Genomic DNA, 20,024 nt, shown 5'->3' with positions numbered 1-20,024 from the left:
ACCATAAATAGTAACTAGGTCCCACATTCCACTAACTCAATTCACTCACATTTTATTATAAGAGCATCCGCAATGGTAGGCTAGCCATCGGCTAGCCGATTGACGTGGCTAGCCGATCGGCTAGCCGAACCATTGGAGTAGGCTAGCGGGAAATCGGCCAAAATTTCGGCGTGGGCTAGCCGATCGCGTTGTCGCTGGCCGATGCGCTAATGCCGATGCGCTGGCCGCCATTGTGGCGTGCCGATCGGCCAGCGATCGGCCAGCGCTATTTTTTAATTTTTTAATTTTTTTTTTTGAAAAAATATATAATGTATTTTTTAAATGTTTTTTTATGAATTTTTTTTAATTATGTAATTTTTAAATAGGCACACAGACGACGGGCTAGACCCAATACAAATTTAAGACCTAAAATGGATTCAAAGCATACTAACATTTGTTAATGTATTTTTTAATAAATTAGTGAGGAGTAGAGTGGGGCGGTGGCTCGTGTGTGGAAGCCCGGATTTTATTTTATTATGTAATTTTTTTTTTTTTTGGTTAATGTACTTTTTTTATTTAAATAAAATTAACGAATTTTTTCAGTATATGTGTCGTAAATTTAATTCCGTAAATGTAGTATATTTTGAATTATTTTTATTGCGGGTGGCCTTATAGGCTAGCCTATAAGGTCGGTCTGCAACTCGATGTGGCGGGGTGGTTTTTTTAGTGTTGCGACGTGGCGGGGGAGAGAATGGCTGGCCTATGGCTGGCCTACCCGACCATTGCGGATGCTCTAAAACCCCGATATAAAAAAATGGGTCCCACATTCACACTAACTTTTTCAACCAACTTTTTCTTTCCATTTCTTAAAACCCGTGCCCGTCGAAATAGTGTGACTCCTAATAAAAGGGACGGAGGAGTACTTATTTGTGAGTTAGTAGCATAGAGTAATAAAGTAAGAGAGAAGAAAAAGTAGAGAGAGTATTGTTTCCATTTTTAGAAACGTTTCATTTTTAGCAGGACAGACGAAAAAGGAAATCGTTTCATTTCTAGGGTATTAAGGTCGCACAACATATACCAAATTAAAGATAATTTCATAAAGATTCTAACGAGATCTCACTTGCATATGTTCATATGTCAAAATTCGAAAAAAAAAATGAAATTTTCAATTTTTTTGTACAGCAACAAATGTCAACATAGTACATAAAATATGTCAATATAATACATGTAGAATGTCATTCTTAAAACAATGTGTTGACATAAGCAATGTGTTGATATTTTCAAAACACTATATTGACATTTTCATCTAAAGCCCTAATTTGGTAGTTTTTTTAATTTTTTTTAATTTAATTAATAAAAATAAAAATTACGTGTGGCAAATTTTAGACCACTAGATTTCTAGAATCCTATAGTCTTAAATTAGTGTAGTTAACCACTCGAGATTGAGTTCGCAATTGATCACTCACCTAGTTGTAGTAAGTATATATATACAGTATCATTTTTCATACTCTTAAAAGGCCAATATGAAATAGCTGGTTTAAACAGAATTTATGAATGTTTATATATAAAATTATAAATCGCATGGCTTAATCACTCTATGCATGTAAGAATACCAAGATAGAATGAATAATTAACAAGAAGATCAAGTAAAACTATGTATATAAACTGCTTGGTTAAATTACCATATTCTCGATTCGTCAGAATTCTAATTGAATGAAATGGTATCACCGTCTGGGTGCTATTGCAGCCTTACTGATTGTAGCATTCCATCAAACAGTTGGAGCTCGTTCCTAAACACCAAGATTCTCAATTAATAGGTGTGCTTTCAACATCACGTTGAATATGATAAAAACAGCGTGTGATCAGATGAATGATTGCAACATCCCCACGCTGCAGTCTCCGTCTCTTCCACGCAAAATAAGACTTCTCCACATAACCACACACGATTACTAACACATAGATTCCCACAAACACCGACACTACCTCAGCAACAATCTCCCCAACCGTCTCCGTTTCCACCGGATTCGTCATGATCAAGGAAGCTCCATAGCTCACTCCAATCGCCGCCATCGCCGCCAGCGTCGCATACCAGCTCACCATCACGAAGACGAACGCGTTCGTCGGCGCTCGAACAGCCACAAGGAAGATCACGAGGACAGACGAGACGAAAGCCGCGGTGTTAGCACGAGAGAAGTGCTTGTATAGCGTGGGATGAGTGGATGCCATCACTGCTTTGCCGGCTCTGTGTGATGACGTGTCGTCCTGCCACCCCCCTCCCGGGGGATTAACGTCTGCATGGAACGCCATCGCGGCGATGAGGCCGACAACTACCATTGTCATGCCGGTGATCTCGCGGAAGAGGTTGAGGAACGGCTGATGCGACAAACATAGTAAGAGAGCTTCGGTTTCGGAATAGGTGGTTGTGTGTTGGGGGCTCCCTCTCAAGATGTCGAGTGGTGTTTGCCCATGGAATTTGCTGTTAGCTTCTCTATTTTGTTGGTTTTGAGGAGGTATCCTACCATCTGAGATTGGGATAATGATTCAAGTAACAAATAGGGTTAATTGTGAAGATAGTGGAAATCAAATGTCTACCTATCCTATCCCCGTTAAATGTCTCATATTTGGCCGGTGCAGGTTTTAAGAAATTATTTAAAGTGGGTGGAAAAATAGTGTCAACAGAAAATGTCAACACAACGTCAATCGGTTAACATTTTCCGTTGACGTAATTTGCCATTTGTTGACATCTAATCTTAAAATCTAACAGATACATAGTTGTGAGTTTGTACAACATACAGAGTTTGCATTTGATTATATCCCTTATTAATAATACTTCCTCGGTCTACTATTTAAAGAGCCATTTTGTTATTTTGGCTTGTCCACGATTTATATAACCATTTACTTTATTTCAATGCCGACACACATTCTACTAACTTTTTACACTCATAATCCATTATAAAAATATTACTAATAATAGGTCCCACATTCCACTCACTTTCTCTCGTTACTTTTCTTCACAAAGCCAAATAATTTCTTAAAATTCGTGTCAAGTCAAAATAGGTTATATTATATATGAACAAAAACTAGTACTAACATATTATACGTTTTATTTCTCAATTTAACATTTTCTTCTTCTTCTTCCTAATCCAAATGTTTTAAAGATATTTTGCTTCATTTCTTTCTCTAATGCCGGCCCTTCCTAATCCTCCAACCTTAAAAGCAATTTGGTATTCATCATGAATGCATGACTAAAGAAAGTATTAAGAAAAGACAAATAATGAATGGCTACCTAATCCATCATAATGCAACCTATAATTTTTTTTGTTTATTTATTCCTAAAAAAAAAAGAGTTCGTAGTTACCTCAACTTGATTGCACCTAACAGCCAAATGCAAGATTGTCTCCCCATCATCATCCTTCACACACACAAGATCACCCATTTTCTCCCCCAAAAACCGCAACGCCTCAAGCTGACGATGTTTCACGCACAAGTGCAGCACAGTCTGCCCGCGATGCAGCCTCTCCATCGCAGGTGACAAGTCATGTTCAAGCAGAATCTCCAATATCTCAACATGCCCTCTCACGGCTGCAACATGAACAGGGTTCATGACTTGATCGTCGAGCCACCACCGCATCTCTGAGGCCGCAGATAGCAATTTTCGGGCAATCTCAACGTGCCCTTGTGCAGCTGCGATGTGAAGAGACGAAGACTTTTTGTAATCAACATCTCGAGCTAGCTCTGTGTTTATCCTCAACAGCTCTTCCACTATGCCCACTTGTCCATGCATTGTTGCTATGTGTAGGAGATTTCTTGAACGTGAAAATGAAACTTGATCGACAAGAAATGGATCTTGTTGTAGAAGTGTTTGGAAAGTTGATAAATCTCCCTTTGTTGCTGCATCATATACTAGTTTCTTTTCTTCTACTTCCGCAACCATTGCTTTGGTTTACTCTTTTTAAATGAATATGGAGTAAATTATTTTTATATGTAGGTGAGAGTTGTTAAAATGACAACCATATGTAGACAGATGCTTGATTAATTTTAAAAAATTAAAAGAGAAAGGAAAGAAAAAAACTAGTCTAAACATGTTTGCATTCACTGACTTTTATGATAGTATAAAAGTACTGGTAAAACGTGAGATAGTAATTACAATAGTTCAAATTAAAAGATGGCCACCAAATTAATTTGTGCTAAGTGATAATTACAAAGTGTAGACATTAAAATCTATTTATGTGAAAACAAAATAATTTATTGAAAGTAAGATGTTGTATCTTTAACCATTTAAAAAAATATTTGTGGAGTAGGTATGTATTTTAAATGCCAATTTAATATCAGCCACCGAAATATTCATGCTAATGAATCAAATTAATGTCGTCATCACATATTTTGATCATATTAGTCAACAATGTAGTCTACTTTTGTAGGGGATTCTTCATATAATTTCAATTACAATGTGTTTAATATATGACAATAATTCTCGTCATTTATTTGGGCTTTGGTCCAATAGCTATTACAAATGTTTGCCTATATTTTGTAATCAATAAAAATCATTAGAACAAAATAAATGTAAACAGTTCAAGGTTTGTGGGAATAGTTTTTCTGTTGGGCTTTGAGCCCAACATATCAGCCCAAAATAATCACATTTGTCAAACCAAAATTACTACTACCATTTTTAGGGGATACATTACTTTTCCATTGGAGAAATGATTTTTATAATAATAAATCGGGATATGAGAAAAATGGCCTATATAATTCAAAAAAGAATTTCATTTTCAACTTTATGGACCTCTCAATTATTAGCATTCTATGCACGTGGCGCACCCAATGCACCTGGGACCAGCCCGTTTCGTTTTCCCATAAAATCACAAGTTTCCTTTTACTTAAACATCACCATCTATTCTAAAAATATAAATTTAATTACTCCCTCCGTCCCAATTAAGAATCACACTTTGACCGGACACGGGTTTTAAAAAATATAAAGAAAAATTGGTTGAAAAGTAAGTGGAATGTGGGATCCACTTTTTTATGTTGGTTTTATAATAAAATGTGAGTGAAGTGAGTTAGTGGAATGTGAAACCTACTTACCATTTATAGTAAAAATGAAGTGTTACTCTTAATTGAGGACGGACCGAAATAGAAAAGTGTGACTTTTAATCGAGGATGAATATATAAAAGTAGGACCCACAATCCACTAACTTTTTCAACTCACTTTCCATTACATTTCTTAAAATCCATGCCCGATCAAACCGAAACGAATTTTCGTGGACGGAAGTAGTATAATATTGGTCCAAATTGCAGGACATGCTGGAAAATAATGGCGCCCTGGTTTAAAATTAAATTGTTCATATTTGAGGATGTCAATTTTTATACTATCTCACATATTAATTGCTAATATGGGTCGGTCGGCCCTACAATTTTAATGAATGACAAATGACATTTAATTAATCTTAAAACTTGGGCTTAACAAACCTTTTAGGTGTATTCATGAGAAATTTGTCAGTTTATTATCAGTTACAAGTTGTTTCTACCGAATTCATTTTTGAAGAGCCCCTATTTGCGGCTTTTGAAATTCTATATTTGCGGGTAATTTCAGTTTCGTCAAAAATAAAATAAAAGTTCTAAATAAACGCAGTAAAAATATCAAATTTAAAAACTTTTACAATCACAGCATGAGTTCAAATTAGGCAATTTCGGAGATGCAACGTGGGCAAAAACTGCTTGTGGAAATTAGGCAATTTTGGAGAGGCAACGTGAGCAAAAACTGGTTGTGCAATGGAAGATGTCGGTGGATTATTAGTCAAATTTATATTTAATTAAGAAAACAACGTGTGTTAAATTTCATTAATTACATAATTAAAGAAAAGAAAACAATGAATGTTTAATTTAAAACCTACGTATCCACGAAGTGGCCGTAGTGTGCCCATTTATTGTTATAATAAAATTTAAAACTAAAAAAATGCATGCTACGTGTTGCTTCCCCATTGGCCTCATGACCCAGCAAGGCAGCTACACAAAAACAGTTTTAATTAAAGTATTATTCCTATTTATTCTTTAATACTTGTAATTAGATACTTTCACCACTCTCATAAAAATGAATGTTTATGGGATTATATTAATTTTATTGTAAATTTGATAAAGTAGTTATACTAATTTTGCCGAACAAACTAGAATGGAAAGAGTCCCTATTGCTTTATTTTATTTATTTATTTATTTATTTATTTTATATTGTATTTTATTGCTTTATTGCCTTTCTTTTTGTTGTATTAATTTTCGGTGAGGGCATTGAGATCGAATTGAATGTGATAAGCAACTACTAGTAGGCGATCAAACCAAAAGGTTAAAGTTACATGTGGAGGACTTTGATGTTGTTTTAAATCGACATGATATTGTTATGTACACAAACCGTAGTGGAATAACACTGAAGTTCGTTATAAATGACTCCTTAAAAGGCCAACATCAACATCCTTATTGGTGATGGCCACATTCATAACAATTGGCTCCTTTTATTTGCCGTCATTCCGAGCTGGCTCTCAAACGTTATTGATAGTAATAGTTGGCTCTTTGAGTCGTTGAGTCTTAGAATTTTATCCAAATAAACTTGTTTATCAATAGAGACTCAGTTGGGCCAAAAATCTTACCACTCCGTCCCAAACTGCTTGTTCTATATTCTATTTCAATTGTATCAAGTTACTTGTTCCATTCCTTTTTTCTAAATTTTTTTTTTATCCCTTCTCTAATTTTATTCACTCTTTCTCTCTTATACATACTTTATATTATCTTTCTTATTTTATTTTCTCTTTAATCTTCCCTGTCCCATAGTAGATGTCATACTTAAAAGATGACACGAAATTTTAGGAGATGTTACTTTGTTTGTTAAGTGGTGAGAGAAAATATAATTTTATAAATAATGTGAGAGGAAACTTTTTCTAAAAGAGAAAATGTGACATCTTCTGTAGGACAAACTATAGATGAAAGTGTGACCTCTACTATGGGACGGAGGGAGTACTAAATTAATTTTTTTAAATTTGCACCAAAAGAGATATGTAAAAATCCTCTTCATACATAGAAATATAATACGAAAACCTATTATTTATTAATTCTTCATTAATCAAAAGAGCCACACTCCTTATAGTACTAAACTAAAGGCGGTTCAAATCTATAATTACAGTCCGGAAAAGAACCCACAAAGAAAATCCGAAGCTCGGCTCTAGATTGAACTTAAACGAATAAAGCAACAAATAACATACTATAAAAAAAAGACATCATGCAAAGCCAGCATAAAGCAACTTCTCAAAACGCCTCATATGCTCTTTATACAGCGCGATCGCAAGCAAAACAGACCCTTTGTTTCGAAGATCCTGAAAAAGATAGCTCTTCCCTTCAACCACGGCCGCCCCGGGGCTGGTATACAAAGGCTTTCCCCATCCGAAATCCATGTCGTAAAACGGCAGCTGAATCCAGTCGATTACGCTGAAATTAGGGCAATTCACATTCTTTTTGCTATACAAAACCTCCTTGCCAATACGTAGATGCACTTCCAGTAATCTAGAGCCGACCTCAAGTACTCGTCGTTGTTGACCCGGTCAATCGCTTCCTTCACTTTCCCCACCGCGAACCACAACGGATTCGATCCCAGTTGGCCGCACAGAGCGGACGCGGTGTGGTGGAAGATTCAGTTGCCTAGATACCCCTCTGGGAGCGGCGTCTGTAGCCTCCGCCTCCCGTCCACCACGAAAAGAAGATTGGTTTCCTGGTCTTCGGGCAGCCCGCGGGCTAAGCTAGCGCAACTCCAGGCGTGGCCTGTGAGCAGGGGCGGACGCAGAAAAAATTGACAGTAAGGGCTGGACTTCACTATATATTTTTTCACGGTTAAACATAATATATATAAAAAGAATCATACAATATAAAAACCGCAAAAACTGTAAAATGCATATATATTTAATACGAAGTAGTCCAAAATATATCTAATAAAAAGAACATGTCATAGCTGTGGTTTTACATCTAAAGCGGTGGCAACTGAATTCTACGTGTTCTCATCGATTGAAAACGTTGCAAGATTTTTTCGTTATCAATCGTTGAAAACAAGCCCTTCTCAATGTACACAATTAAACTATCATTCATCCACTCATCTCCCATCCGATTTCGCAAGTCAGTCTTGATAGTCTTCATTGCAGAAAATGCTCTCTCAACAGAAGCAGTAGCAACAGGTAAAACCAATGCCAACTCAATAATCCGATAAACCAACAGAAAAACCAAATGCTTACCACTTTTGACCATTTTCGTAGCAACGTCTCCTAAGTTGCATAAGGCAGCAAACTGAGGATCACATCGTACATTAGCAATAAAATTACTAAGTTGAAGTGGAAGACGTGAACACTCATTTGCAGAGAAGTACTCGTGATATAAAGTAGCAAGACGGATTACTTGATCATCATTGAATCGAGAGAAATAATTTCTTGGATCAAGACATGATATGCATCCTAGCAACTCAGTGCTAGCTTTAGAAAATCGATTATCCATCTCTTGTATAGTTAAATCAACAACCTTGACATTGTAACCACATTAACATAAATTATGATACAAAAAATATATGTATAACAGACATGAATGAGAATATTATAGTACCTGATTAAAAATCTCTACACGATAATGATGCATATTCGTGATCAACTCTGCTCCATACTTCTTATAACCACGGTGTGGTATGATTTCATCCATATCAACTTGTGAAATATTTTGCAATTCAAAAAGCTTTGTTGCTTGATCATGTATGTCTTCCCATCCATCCTCTCTAAAACTTTGCAATTGATGTTTCACACTTTGGATCAAAGATATGGCTTGGATAATATTTTGATTTTTTTTTGCAAGGCAATGGACAATTCATTGGTTGTTCCCAATAAATGTTTCATCAAATGCAAAGTGAAAACAAACTCATAATTATCCATCCTTTCAATCAATGCTTCAGTGGTACTTTTGTTATCACGATGAGTAGCATCGTCACGTACAACTTCCAATACTTTCTCAACCGAAGACCACATAGAGCACAGATGAAGCAATGTAAAGTAATGTGAACGAGTGTCTCCAGGCCTTACCAAACTAGTTTCTTGATTTTTACTTCTTCCAATTATGACTTCTCCATCATTAAGTTGTTCAACTAATCTTTCATGTTGCAACTGCCTAAGTTGGTCTTTTCTCTTACAAGATGCCCCGACCATATTTTCAATCATGGAGACTTAGCTAAAAACATCCTTCACAACTCTAATACCCTTGGCAACCGCAACAACAATTAATTGGAGTTGATGAGAGAAACAATTAATATACATGGCATATGGATTTTCTTGCAATATTAAGGATTTCAATCCATTAAACTCACCCCTCATATTAGAAGCTCCATCGTATCCTTGCCCTCTCACTTTAGACAGAGATAAATTATGCTTCACCAATAAATCATCAATAGCACATTTCAAAGTATGAGAGGAAGTGTCTGTTCCTTCATTGAAACGTCTCGAGCCTCATCAACCAAAAGAGTGAAAACTTTATCTCCAATATCATTAACTATGACAAGTGTGACCACAGAAGCACAAGCATTTGCTAATTCCTTTTGAATTTGTGGTGAATTCATTTGATTGTTAGCAGGAGCATTTGCAAACAAAGTTTTGGATACAACATCCTTAGGTTCACTAAACCATAGAGCAACTCAATAAAATTACCTCTATTTGAAGAACTGCTTGACTCATCATGTCCATGAAAAGATAATCCTTGCTTTAAGAGAAACCAAGTCAGATTCAATGAGACTGTCACCCGAATGCGATATGCAACTTCCATCTCATGGGTATTTGACCGTAATATACTTGCCACACTGTTCCTTTGATCTTGAAAAGCTTCGAACTGAATTCTAGCATTATTATTGTAGGATGCGGCCGCGACATGCATGAGCGTGGAGTGAGCATTTGGCTCGTTCATTGGTTCATTGGTCGAGGGTGCATGGGATCAAGACTTGAGAAAGGAAGAGTTAGTTTGTAACTAACTTAGGCAATCTACAAGTGTGATATATAAGGGCAGTTGCCTCATTGTATCTAACTACGAAAAATAGAGAGTGAGAGTAGAGAAGGAAGAAAAGAGAGAGATGTGAGTTTACCATTGTAGAGTGCAGTAGCTCGAGATAGATTTCATCTTCTTGTTTCCATCTCTGTGTAAACCACCAAAAGAGTGAAAGTAATAAACATCTCATCCTTTCCGTGGACGTAGGCACATTGCCAGACCACTTAAATTGCGTGTGTTGTTTCTAGTTTCGTTCTTGTCAATCTTCGATCAAAACTCAACAGTGGCGCCGTCTCGCGGGAATCGAAGCAGATAGATCGATGGCGATGGCACGGTTTGAAACGGAGAAATTCAACGGGAGGAATGATTTTGGTTTATGGCGGATCAAAATGAAGGCGCTGCTCATTCATCAAGGGCTCGATGAGGCTCTGGAATCGACTGCAACAAAGGGAGAGGAGGCGAGCAATAAGCAGAAAGAATTATTGAAGAAGGCTCGCAGCGCAATCATCTTGAATTCGGATGATAAGGTTCTTAGAGAAGTTGCAAGGGAGGAGTCTGCTGAAATTGGAGGAGCTCTACATGACCAAATCGTTGGCTAACAGTTTATATTGGTGGGTGTATTGTCAGTTTAAGGTGGAGCAGGTGTGAAGGGTTGAGAGCCGATGTTTGTTGATGTCACTGCCGAGGTGGAGATTGTAGGATGCGGCTGCGACATGCATGAGCGTGGAGTGAGCATTTGGCTCGTTCATTGGTTCATTGGTCAAGGGTGCATGATAGTGAGTTGCATGAGATCAAGACTTGAGAAAGGAAGAATTAGTTTGTAACTAACTAAGTCAATATACAAGTCTGATATATAAGGGCAGTTGCCTCATTGTAACTAACTACGAAAAACAGAGAGTGAGAGTAGAGAAGGAAGAAAAGAGAGAGATGTGAGTTCACCATTGTAGAGTGCAGTAGCTCGAGACAGATTTCATCTTCTTGTTTCCATGTCTGTGTAAAACACCAAAAGAGTGAAAGTAATAAACATCTCATCCCTTCCGTGGACGTAGGCACATTGCCGAACCACGTAAATTGCGTGTCTTGTTTCTAGTTTCTTGTTTCGTTCTTGTCAATCTTCGATCAAAACTCAACAATTATGACATCTATTCACGCCTCCAACATGATAATTGAATCTTTCTAATCCATTTTTCTAGTTGCTTCAAACTATCTTTGTAAAAGCTCTGATTGTCGACCTCCTTTATCTGATTTCTTGAAAAGATAGCACCAAAAGCAAAAAGTTGCATCCTTTGATACACTATACTCTAGCCATGTATACCTTTTAAACCAAATATCTTGAATACCATATTTATTTTTTTCATACTTATGTCCAATTGGTTGACAAGGGCCCTTATTCAAGTACTCTCTTCGTACTCTATCACGAATTGAAACATCGAACTCTTCAATTGGCTTGCGTTTTCCCGGACCACTAACAATATCATTCAAGTTCAACTCGACTTCTCTTCGGGGCTGATTTTCCATTGCTTCAACAATGGGTTCAGTTGGAGAAGATAATTCATCCCGACGCTTTTTTTTAAAGAAGTGTTCCATCCTCTATGGTCAACCTAAGCAATAATGGTCGAAGTACAATATTAGTTAATATCCATAATTCCATAAAACAATCAACACTCACTAACACTAACATAAACAGTATTCTATACGACAATCACAAATATTAGCTTGCAACTAACCATTGTTATAGCTTTTTTGGCTTGCATCTATTCTATCAAAATTTGATAAAAAGAAGAAATAGAATATAAAATTAACTACATCATAATACTCCTTACCTCACAATTTGCGTAGAATTTGAATATTAATTTCTCAAAAGTTTCAAAGACCCACACCCTCCTTTTACAAAGTAGCATCATTGTCCGTTTCTGTATCGCCGCGCGCAGCTATGTAAACTTCATAAAACCCTTCTGTTTCTCTTCTTTAATTTTTTAAAATCTTATAAATGGGTGCCACTTAAAATTTACACACCTTTTACTTAAATTTTAATTAAAAAAACGTACCCACTTTAAAAGGTGATAGTAGCACTTTTAAAAAATGCGTTCTCCTTTTTATAAAACAAGTCAAAGAAGTGGGGTCCATTTGACTTACTTTTATATTAATTAATTCAATTAAACTCATCTTCTTCCTTATGCTTCCTTCCTAACTCCATTGTTACAGTTTTCTCTACAGATTCTTATTTTTTCTTTCTTTAATCCCCCTTACAATTATTCAACCCAAAATAATTTGTTCTTCAATAGCATTATTTAGTAAGAGCTTAACATAGTTTTTAAAAATTTTGAAAAATTTGAAAGTAGAAAAAAATAAAAAAAATTGGGTAAGGGCTTCAGCCCTACCCTCTGTCAACTTGTGTCCGCCCCTGCCTACACAGGACTGCACGAAATGCCTCTTGAGGGAAGAAGTCTACAAGGCTTACTTAACAGAAATGACCAAATCATGGTGTTCCTCATTGGAATTACCATCTTGATGTCGAAGCACATACGCTTCAATCTAGGCGGGCGCAGGTGATAAACTCATGTTGTAGTCAGTTTAATTGGTCTGTTGAAGTGTTTAATGTCAAGTTTGATGCTTGAATTGTTTATTTCCAGCCAATTATTATATATTTTGGAGTTTTATGTGTTTGTTGAGTATTTTAGGAGAAAATGGATGGAAAAGGAGTAAAATGCGTCAGTGGGGCATAATTTTGCTACACCAGGCGGGGTGGATTTCATATGTAAAAATTCTACCCGGCCAGGTATCATGAAGACAGCGTGATGAGTCCAGAAAGGGGTCTGAAATGGTCACCCGGCCGGGTGGAATTCCAGCATCAAATTTCTACCCGGCCGGGTATGTCAATTTGACGGGTTTGACTTCTGAAAACGTGATTTTTGACGGAAAAAAATCAAGGGAAAAAGGCTAGGGTTGCATTCTGCGAGACTCATTCTACACCTACCGCCTCCATCACTCATACACACCCCCAAGAACACCTTTGAGAGAGAGAATTGAAGATTGAAGACTTCCAATCGGAAGATTGAAGTTGCAATTCCATAGATTCATTCTCACAGGAGTATCTTAATCCTTTCTCTATGTATTTCGTTGAATCTTGTGTTTCAAACATGGTTTTTATGAAGAACGTGTGTAACTAAACATTTTTTGTAGAATTCTTGGTGAAGATGCACTAATTTCATAGTTTTTATCCAATTAATTTTGTTCTTGCCTTGCTCTTGTAGTTATTTGATTATTCTTGGGTTTATTCCTTTCAATTTCTTGATCACCACTTGATTGTATAGGATTAATTGGATTAATCGGGAGATGAAATAATTAATCTGGAAATAGGAATAATTCACACCTTAATGCAATAAAAATCGGGAGAGTTGAGGTTTTGAGTGAGGTCTTTGACCTAATCGAGCTTTTGGGAGTTAGGGGTTTTAGGATTAGAAGGGGACTTCAATCCTAGCACCTAATCTGCAGGTTTCTCACCTCGGGAGGGGGTTTAATCTATAATTGTGGTCGACTTAGTAACTCTAGAGACACCAAAAGGTAAGGCAATTTGATTGGATAAGAGCTTGGAATTGTGCATCGGATCCTTGAGTTCTACAATTTTCTCCATATTATTTTTTCACTCCGTGTTTACTTGCTTTTACTTGTTTATTTGCTTATTACATGCTTTCCGTAGTGTTAGAAAACAACCAAACCTTTCATGATTCTCTAGATAGTAGTCAACATTTGTTCGTGGTAGTTAAGTTGAAACAAATTTGTCTCTGTGGGATACGATACTCTTGCTTGTTAATTGCTACATTGTCCCCGTACACTTGCGGGTACTACTTGTGTTATAATAAGTCGAGTCAAGTTTTTGGCGCCGTTGTCGGGGATAATTTTGTGTCAATATAGCTCAATATCGTGATAATAATAGAGATTACTAATCTAGATTTTATTTTCTTTATTTTTATTTTTATTTTTGAGTTCTCTAATCTTTGTGTTTCCTTGGGCAGGTTGTATGCACACGCGTTCTAAAGGTCCACCGTTAGAGCCAATCGATCTTGAGATCGAAGCATCCAACAGGAAGAGGAACGCACAGAGGAGGTTAAACCAAAGGATTCGGGTATCTTCACCCGGTCATAGGCTTCTACCTTCTCCTCCTATCCAGAGAACTCTGTCACCTAGTCCATCTCCCATACAGTACGAGCCGCGGTCTCCAATCCTAATGGCGGACGAGGAGAACAACAATTTTGAAAACAACAATGAGGACAACGAGGAGAATAACAACAATGAGGATCTTGTTATTCGTCAATTCCGTGAGCAGATGGCCAACATGCAGAGGCAGTTGGATGAGCAGAACGCGAGACCACCAGTTCAGCCCGTGCAGAATCTGTATGCATATAGACGGGTTGCTAATCCACCAATCAATAATGCCGGGATTGATAAACAGGGCAGAAGCACATGCATTTGGTGGAACAGGTTCGGAAGATGCCAACAAGCACTTGACCAAGTTCATACAAATCGGCAACACGGTGAAGGCTAATGGGGTCTCCGATGATCAGATTAGCCTCAGATTGTTCCCTTTTTCTTTGAAGGATGATGCTAGGGACTGGTACGATAGCATGGATCCCAACTCGGTCGCAACTTGAGATGCGATGGTTGAGCTCTTCTTGGATAAATATTACCCACCTAGCGAGGCGCTCAAGCGCCAAGCTGAAGTCATCTCTTATGCAATGCAGCCTCAAGAGAATATTCACGAGGTATGGAAGAGATTCAAATACGTGATGAAGAGATGCCCCAACCACGGGTTAAGCCCGGGGCAACAGATCGTAACTTTCCACAGGGGAGCCATGACTCAACTTTATTTTACCCAAATAATACACGCAAGTGTACGGAGTTATCGTAGCAAACAGCAAGCAAGAGTATATCGTATCCCACAGAGACAATTAAGTGTAAACCTAAGTACCAGGAACAAATTTCAACTACTATCCAGACGATCAAGAGTTTTGGGTTTTTTTTTCTAACAACTATGAAAAGCATATAAATTCAGAGATTAAAATGAACACTTAAACAAGAGAATAAAGCAAGTTGTAGAAAATGATAGAGAAATATGCAGAATTCAAGGATCCGATGCTCAACTCATAGCCTAACCCAATTGAAACCGATTTACCATTTAAAGTCTCCAGAATTGTTGAATCAATCACAAATATAGATTAAACCCTCTCCCGAGGTGAGAAATCCGTAGATTAGGTGTAATAATTGAATTCCCCTTCTAATTCTTAGACCTAACTCCTAATAGTTCGATTAGATTAAAGATCCCACTCAAAACCTCAACTCTCCCGAGTTTTATTGAATTAGGGTGTGAATAATTCTTCTTTCAAGGTTAAATATTTCATCTCCCGATTATTCTAAGAAACCCTAACACTCCCAATTGGTGATCAAGCAATTGTTAGGAAAAAACACAAGAATAATTCAAACAATTACAAGAGCTAGATAAAAACGAAGTCAATTGGATTAAAACTATGAATCAATGCATCTTCACCAAGAATTCTACAAGTAATGTTTAGCTACTCATATTCATGGAAGAAAACAAGTCTAAACTAAGGAAAACAATAGAAAACATGATACGGAGTACAATTGGCGGAGGAATTGAAGCTTGAATCTTCAATCTTCTTCCAAGAGTGCTTGAGAGAGATGGGTAGTGTGTTTCACGGCGGTGGAAAATCGCGTTTTAGCTTGGAAAATAGCCGAAAAGTACCCGGGGGGGGATTTAGACGGAAAAATCCCCCGGGGCCGGGGGGGATTTTTTTTGGCACTCTTGGAAAAACCCGGGGGTAAAAGGCCACCCGGGGGGGTGAATTGTTGTTAAAATCCCCCGGGCCCGGGGGGGTTTCTCTCAACTTTCAGATTCCCCGGTTTTCAATGTCACCCGGCGGGGGTTTTTTCTTAAAACTCCCCCGGGCCGGGGAGACTCTTTATTTCCTTTCCTATTTTGCCTAAAACACTCAACAAACACGTGAACCCCAAACAAATAGTAATTGGTGGAAATAACCATTTTGAGCACAAAAACTCAACAATTAAGATATCAACACACCAATCAGACACTAAAATACGAGTTTGTCAAGCCACTCCGGGGAATCGCGATGTTTTTAATATGAGCGCGGGGGGTACCTTAAGTTAAAAACGATGCATTAGAGGTTATTGGGGGTGGCCTCCAATGATAAGGGTGGAAAATGAAAAAGCAAAACCTACGGGGCGTCCGCACGGATGTTAAAAGATGGATGATGTCCAACCCCTGGATTTTTTACAAATAATTTTTTAAGGAAACAGAGAAAGGGTCGAAAGTAAAAGGGGTGAATTACGTTCACCAAGGGGGAAACAATGGGAATTTCAACAAAAAACCCACAATCAAGGGGGGAAATTTCAACAACTTTAATGGCACATCCCAACTTGTCTTAGGGGAATCATCACAACCCCTAGACCCCTGGGGTTTAAGGCAAATGGACAAGTTTTTGAGCCAAAGAAAAGAGCTGAGAGTTTGATGACGTTTATAAAAAGGGACGGGGAAATTATGGAATTCGAAAGAGCCAAGAAAGTAGAGAAGTGCAGAGTTGGGCATTCACATGAAGAGCATCGATCCGAGAGCCATTTTTCCCCGGGTTTTTGGGTATTCAACATCAAGGGCCCAATTTTCCCCTCACATACCATTGCAACCCCAAAGAACCGAAAGGATGCAAAGCCATCAATGGGAATGGAAAAAGATGGGCCCAACCACCCCCGGGAAAAGGAGAAGATCTCGAAAAGAGGGGGTTTGAGAAGAGAGGGAAGAAAAGGAAGAGCCGTGAGGAAGACCCCCTCCCAAGGCAAACACTGTGATACCGCACCCCAAAGTTAAAAACCCTTCCGCCGGGGGGGAAAAAAAGTGATGATCGTTCCTTTGATTTTACATTTTTAAAGGTCACATCAACATTCCGTTGGTAAAGGGGGGGGAAATGCCAGCTACGCCAAATTTCGAAAGTATTCCCAAAAAAGGAGATGGGTGGAGCACGAGACCGTCAACTTGACGGGGCAAATGCCATTATCCGGAAGAAATTGCCCGCAAGATGAAAGATCCAAGTTATATATCGGGAAGTGGGGGGGAAGAATAAACCGGGACTTGGGAGCGAGCATTAATCATGCCGTTTCGTTTTTTCAAAAACCCGAAGGGGACGGGGGGCCCACCACCATCACCTCCGAGGGGCCGACCGGTTTTATCCAGGGGGTTGTTGAAGATATCTTGTCAAAATCAAGCTTCATCTTCCCCCCGACTTTGTGGTGCTTGATAGGGGGAAGACCGGATTGTCCTCTTATCCGGGAAGACCTTTCCCAGCTACGTAAAATGATGTTGCGGAAAAAGGCTCCCTCCGACTTAATGATGAGAGCCACATTTCCTCTATAATGCTCGAGGCACGATGATGAAGAGCAGGGAAGGAGCAACGCAACATGGTTAAGTGGCGATGCCCGGGGATGCCCAAACCATATACAAAATCAATTGGAGCGGTTATCGCAATCTATCTTCCTTTACTATAATATATTAATGAGCCTAATACCATTTTTAAATTTGAGGTGCTCTTAATTCGGGGGAGGAGGTTCCCAGGTTTCCCGGAATTTTTTGTGAGGGGTCCCAATGAAGAGGAGAAGGAGGAAAGAAAGAGGGGTTTAAGTTGTTGGTAACCCTTTAAATATTCATTTCTCGGGGGGAATGCCTTTTTCCCGGAAATTTTATCATTTTACTCACTATAATGAACTTGATAAATTGCTTAGAGGGTTAGGGAAACATAGGGGGGTAATTTGGGGGGCTATTCGGGCCTTTAAAGGGGGTAAGTCCTACGGTTTGCATGCATAGAATTCTTTAGAAGAGGGGTCTAAACCCAAAGCTCAAAACCAAAGGAGACTTAACCCGATAATGCAAGATGTGGTGAGGAAGGAGGTGCTTAAGTGGTTAGATGTCGGATTGTCTATGCTATCTCGGATAGTGATTGGGTAAGTCCCACCCAAGTGGTAGCTAAGAAGGGTGGGATGACGGAAGTAAAGGGGGAGATGATGAGATGTTAACCACTAGGTTGGTAACCGAGTGGAGAGTATGCATAGATTATAGAGACCTTAATGCCGCGACTAGAAAAGACCATTTCCCTCTCCCGTTCATTGACCGAGATGCTAGATAGGTTGGCGGGTATGAGTACTATTGCTTTCTAGATGGCTACTCAGGATATAATCACATCTTAATTGCCTCGAGGATCTATATTAAACTCGCTTTATTTGTCCTTATTGTGTATGCTTTCGGTGAAGGGGTTGCAAGCGTCCACATAAATCAATTACATAATAATTCGATCTATTTAGCATATTATTTAGACAAATTCTACTGCGTAATTATCACATGTATCATGCTCATAACTCAAAAAAAAACATGCTTTAAATTAATTGAAACCTAAAACATGCTTTTCTAGGTTTAGCCATTATACCTTGAAGATTCTCCAAAGAATCGAAGAGAGCTAACCTTTCTCCACGTGAAGATCTTTAGTACAAAACCACGGATCTTCGCGTTCCCGGACTATAAACCGATATCGGGGTGGTCGATCTCACTGCACTAGGACTTAAATAGAGAAGAAAGAAATCCTATCCTCAAAGGAGAGAAATTCGACACCTCCTAAAAGAGAAGGGGCCAAAAATTTTGAGTAAGAATCAAGTGTATTTTCTCTCCTTTATTCTCCTATTTATAATAAGTCACATATTTGGGTCTATGGAAGGCTTTGGATATGGGCTCCTCCAATTAGCTTTTTACTAATTAAATTAAACCCAATTTAATATAAGCTTATAATTGGAATATTACGAAGCCCTTGAAGTAATATTGCACCCCTCACCCAAAATCCGAAATTACAAGTACTTCGGGTTTCCAAAAAATGAATATTTATTTCCCGCTTAAGATAGAAACATCCATTAATTAATTATTGTCAGCTATGGACTTAATTAATTAATATCTTATTTATTCCAAGAGACGACTCAGAAGAAAAACTTATTTTATTATTCATAGAGTAATTAAACTCCAACTAGCTAGGTTCCGAATAATAAAACCTTATTTCAAGCTTCTCTTGAGGATATTATCAAACGAGACTCACCTCGCGCACGATTCAACATAATAGCAATCCTAGCACCGCTAGATATTAATCACCATACCAATCTACAGACTTATTGGGTTGCGAAAAACCCGCACCATTTGGTAAGTCAAAGTAATGCATAATCAATACCATATGCTCAATGCTAACGTACATTGATTAAGAAATAACAATTTACAAGACCTCGTCTTTTTGGAGATAGCATAAAGCTGTCATTGTTAGATCCATTCGTCTATACCACACCAAGCGTCATCTCATTTCGTAGGCTTAGGGAAAAAATCGGATGACATTGCAACCTTTCACGATAGTAGTCTAAGCCTATCTAGGTTGTGAAATTATTCTTTTCTTTGTTTAAACTGACCGTGTTACCTTAAAGTGAACGACGCCACAACCGTCTACTAAAACAAAGACTTAGACTTTGTTAAGTTACTTATACATTTAAATATGTAATAAACATCCATTAAATGTAAAACATAACAACATTATGACAAAAATAATTTGTTTATTCCTTTGGAAAATAAAATAAGAGTTTTAACGGTATTCAACTTGGCGATCCTTTCACTAAGGCATTGGCGGTCAAACCGTTCGAACGCCATGTGGAAGGAATGGGAGTTCGACTCGCTCGAGACCTCAACTCGCTTTCGTAGAAGTGGGAGAAATTAGACGTAGTGCATTTTTTTTTTATACTCAAAGCGTTTGAGTATAAGTGGGAGATTGTTAGAGTTTGTATACTAGAAATCACCTTTCGAGTGATTGAATCTTTAAAACTCTTTTTTTATTTTCCAAATGAATAAACAGTTATTTTGTCATAATGTTGTTATGTTTTACATTTAATGGATGTTTATTGCATAT

General features: G+C 37.9%; 2 protein-coding genes and 1 long non-coding RNA gene across 4 annotated transcripts; 1 reads left to right on the top strand and 2 right to left on the bottom strand.

Annotated features, from left to right (window-relative positions):
• Positions 1–1,545: 1,545 nt before the first annotated feature.
• On the bottom strand, positions 1,546–3,553 carry LOC125209342 (ankyrin repeat-containing protein At5g02620-like). 2 transcript variants are annotated; one of them, XM_048108968.1, is made up of 2 exons: positions 3,338–3,553; positions 1,546–2,501 (listed from the first exon to the last, which is right to left on the bottom strand). In XM_048108968.1, exon 2 carries the CDS (start codon positions 2,317–2,319, stop codon positions 1,786–1,788), a length of 534 nt encoding a protein of 177 aa, XP_047964925.1. In that variant the 5' UTR covers positions 2,320–2,501; positions 3,338–3,553; the 3' UTR covers positions 1,546–1,785. Both variants share the same exon structure in this region, with proteins under 2 accessions (XP_047964925.1, XP_047964982.1).
• LOC125209490 lies at positions 3,426–3,912 on the top strand. Its single transcript, XR_007174330.1, has 2 exons — positions 3,426–3,507; positions 3,577–3,912. It is a non-coding gene; the product is annotated as an uncharacterized LOC125209490 (long non-coding RNA).
• A 3,351-nt stretch (positions 3,913–7,263) lies between these two features.
• Positions 7,264–11,731, bottom strand: LOC125215895. The gene is made up of 2 exons (XM_048117481.1): positions 8,602–11,731; positions 7,264–8,520 (listed from the first exon to the last, which is right to left on the bottom strand). Exons 1-2 carry the CDS (start codon positions 8,692–8,694, stop codon positions 7,978–7,980), a joined length of 636 nt encoding a protein of 211 aa, XP_047973438.1. The 5' UTR covers positions 8,695–11,731; the 3' UTR covers positions 7,264–7,977.
• Positions 11,732–20,024: the final 8,293 nt, after the last annotated feature.

This window comes from Salvia hispanica, chromosome 1 (assembly GCF_023119035.1).
Source record: "Salvia hispanica cultivar TCC Black 2014 chromosome 1, UniMelb_Shisp_WGS_1.0, whole genome shotgun sequence".
NCBI lineage: Eukaryota > Viridiplantae > Streptophyta > Magnoliopsida > Lamiales > Lamiaceae > Salvia > Salvia hispanica.
Note: the sequence above shows the minus strand (reverse complement) of the source record. Positions and strands in the feature narration are given on the sequence as shown.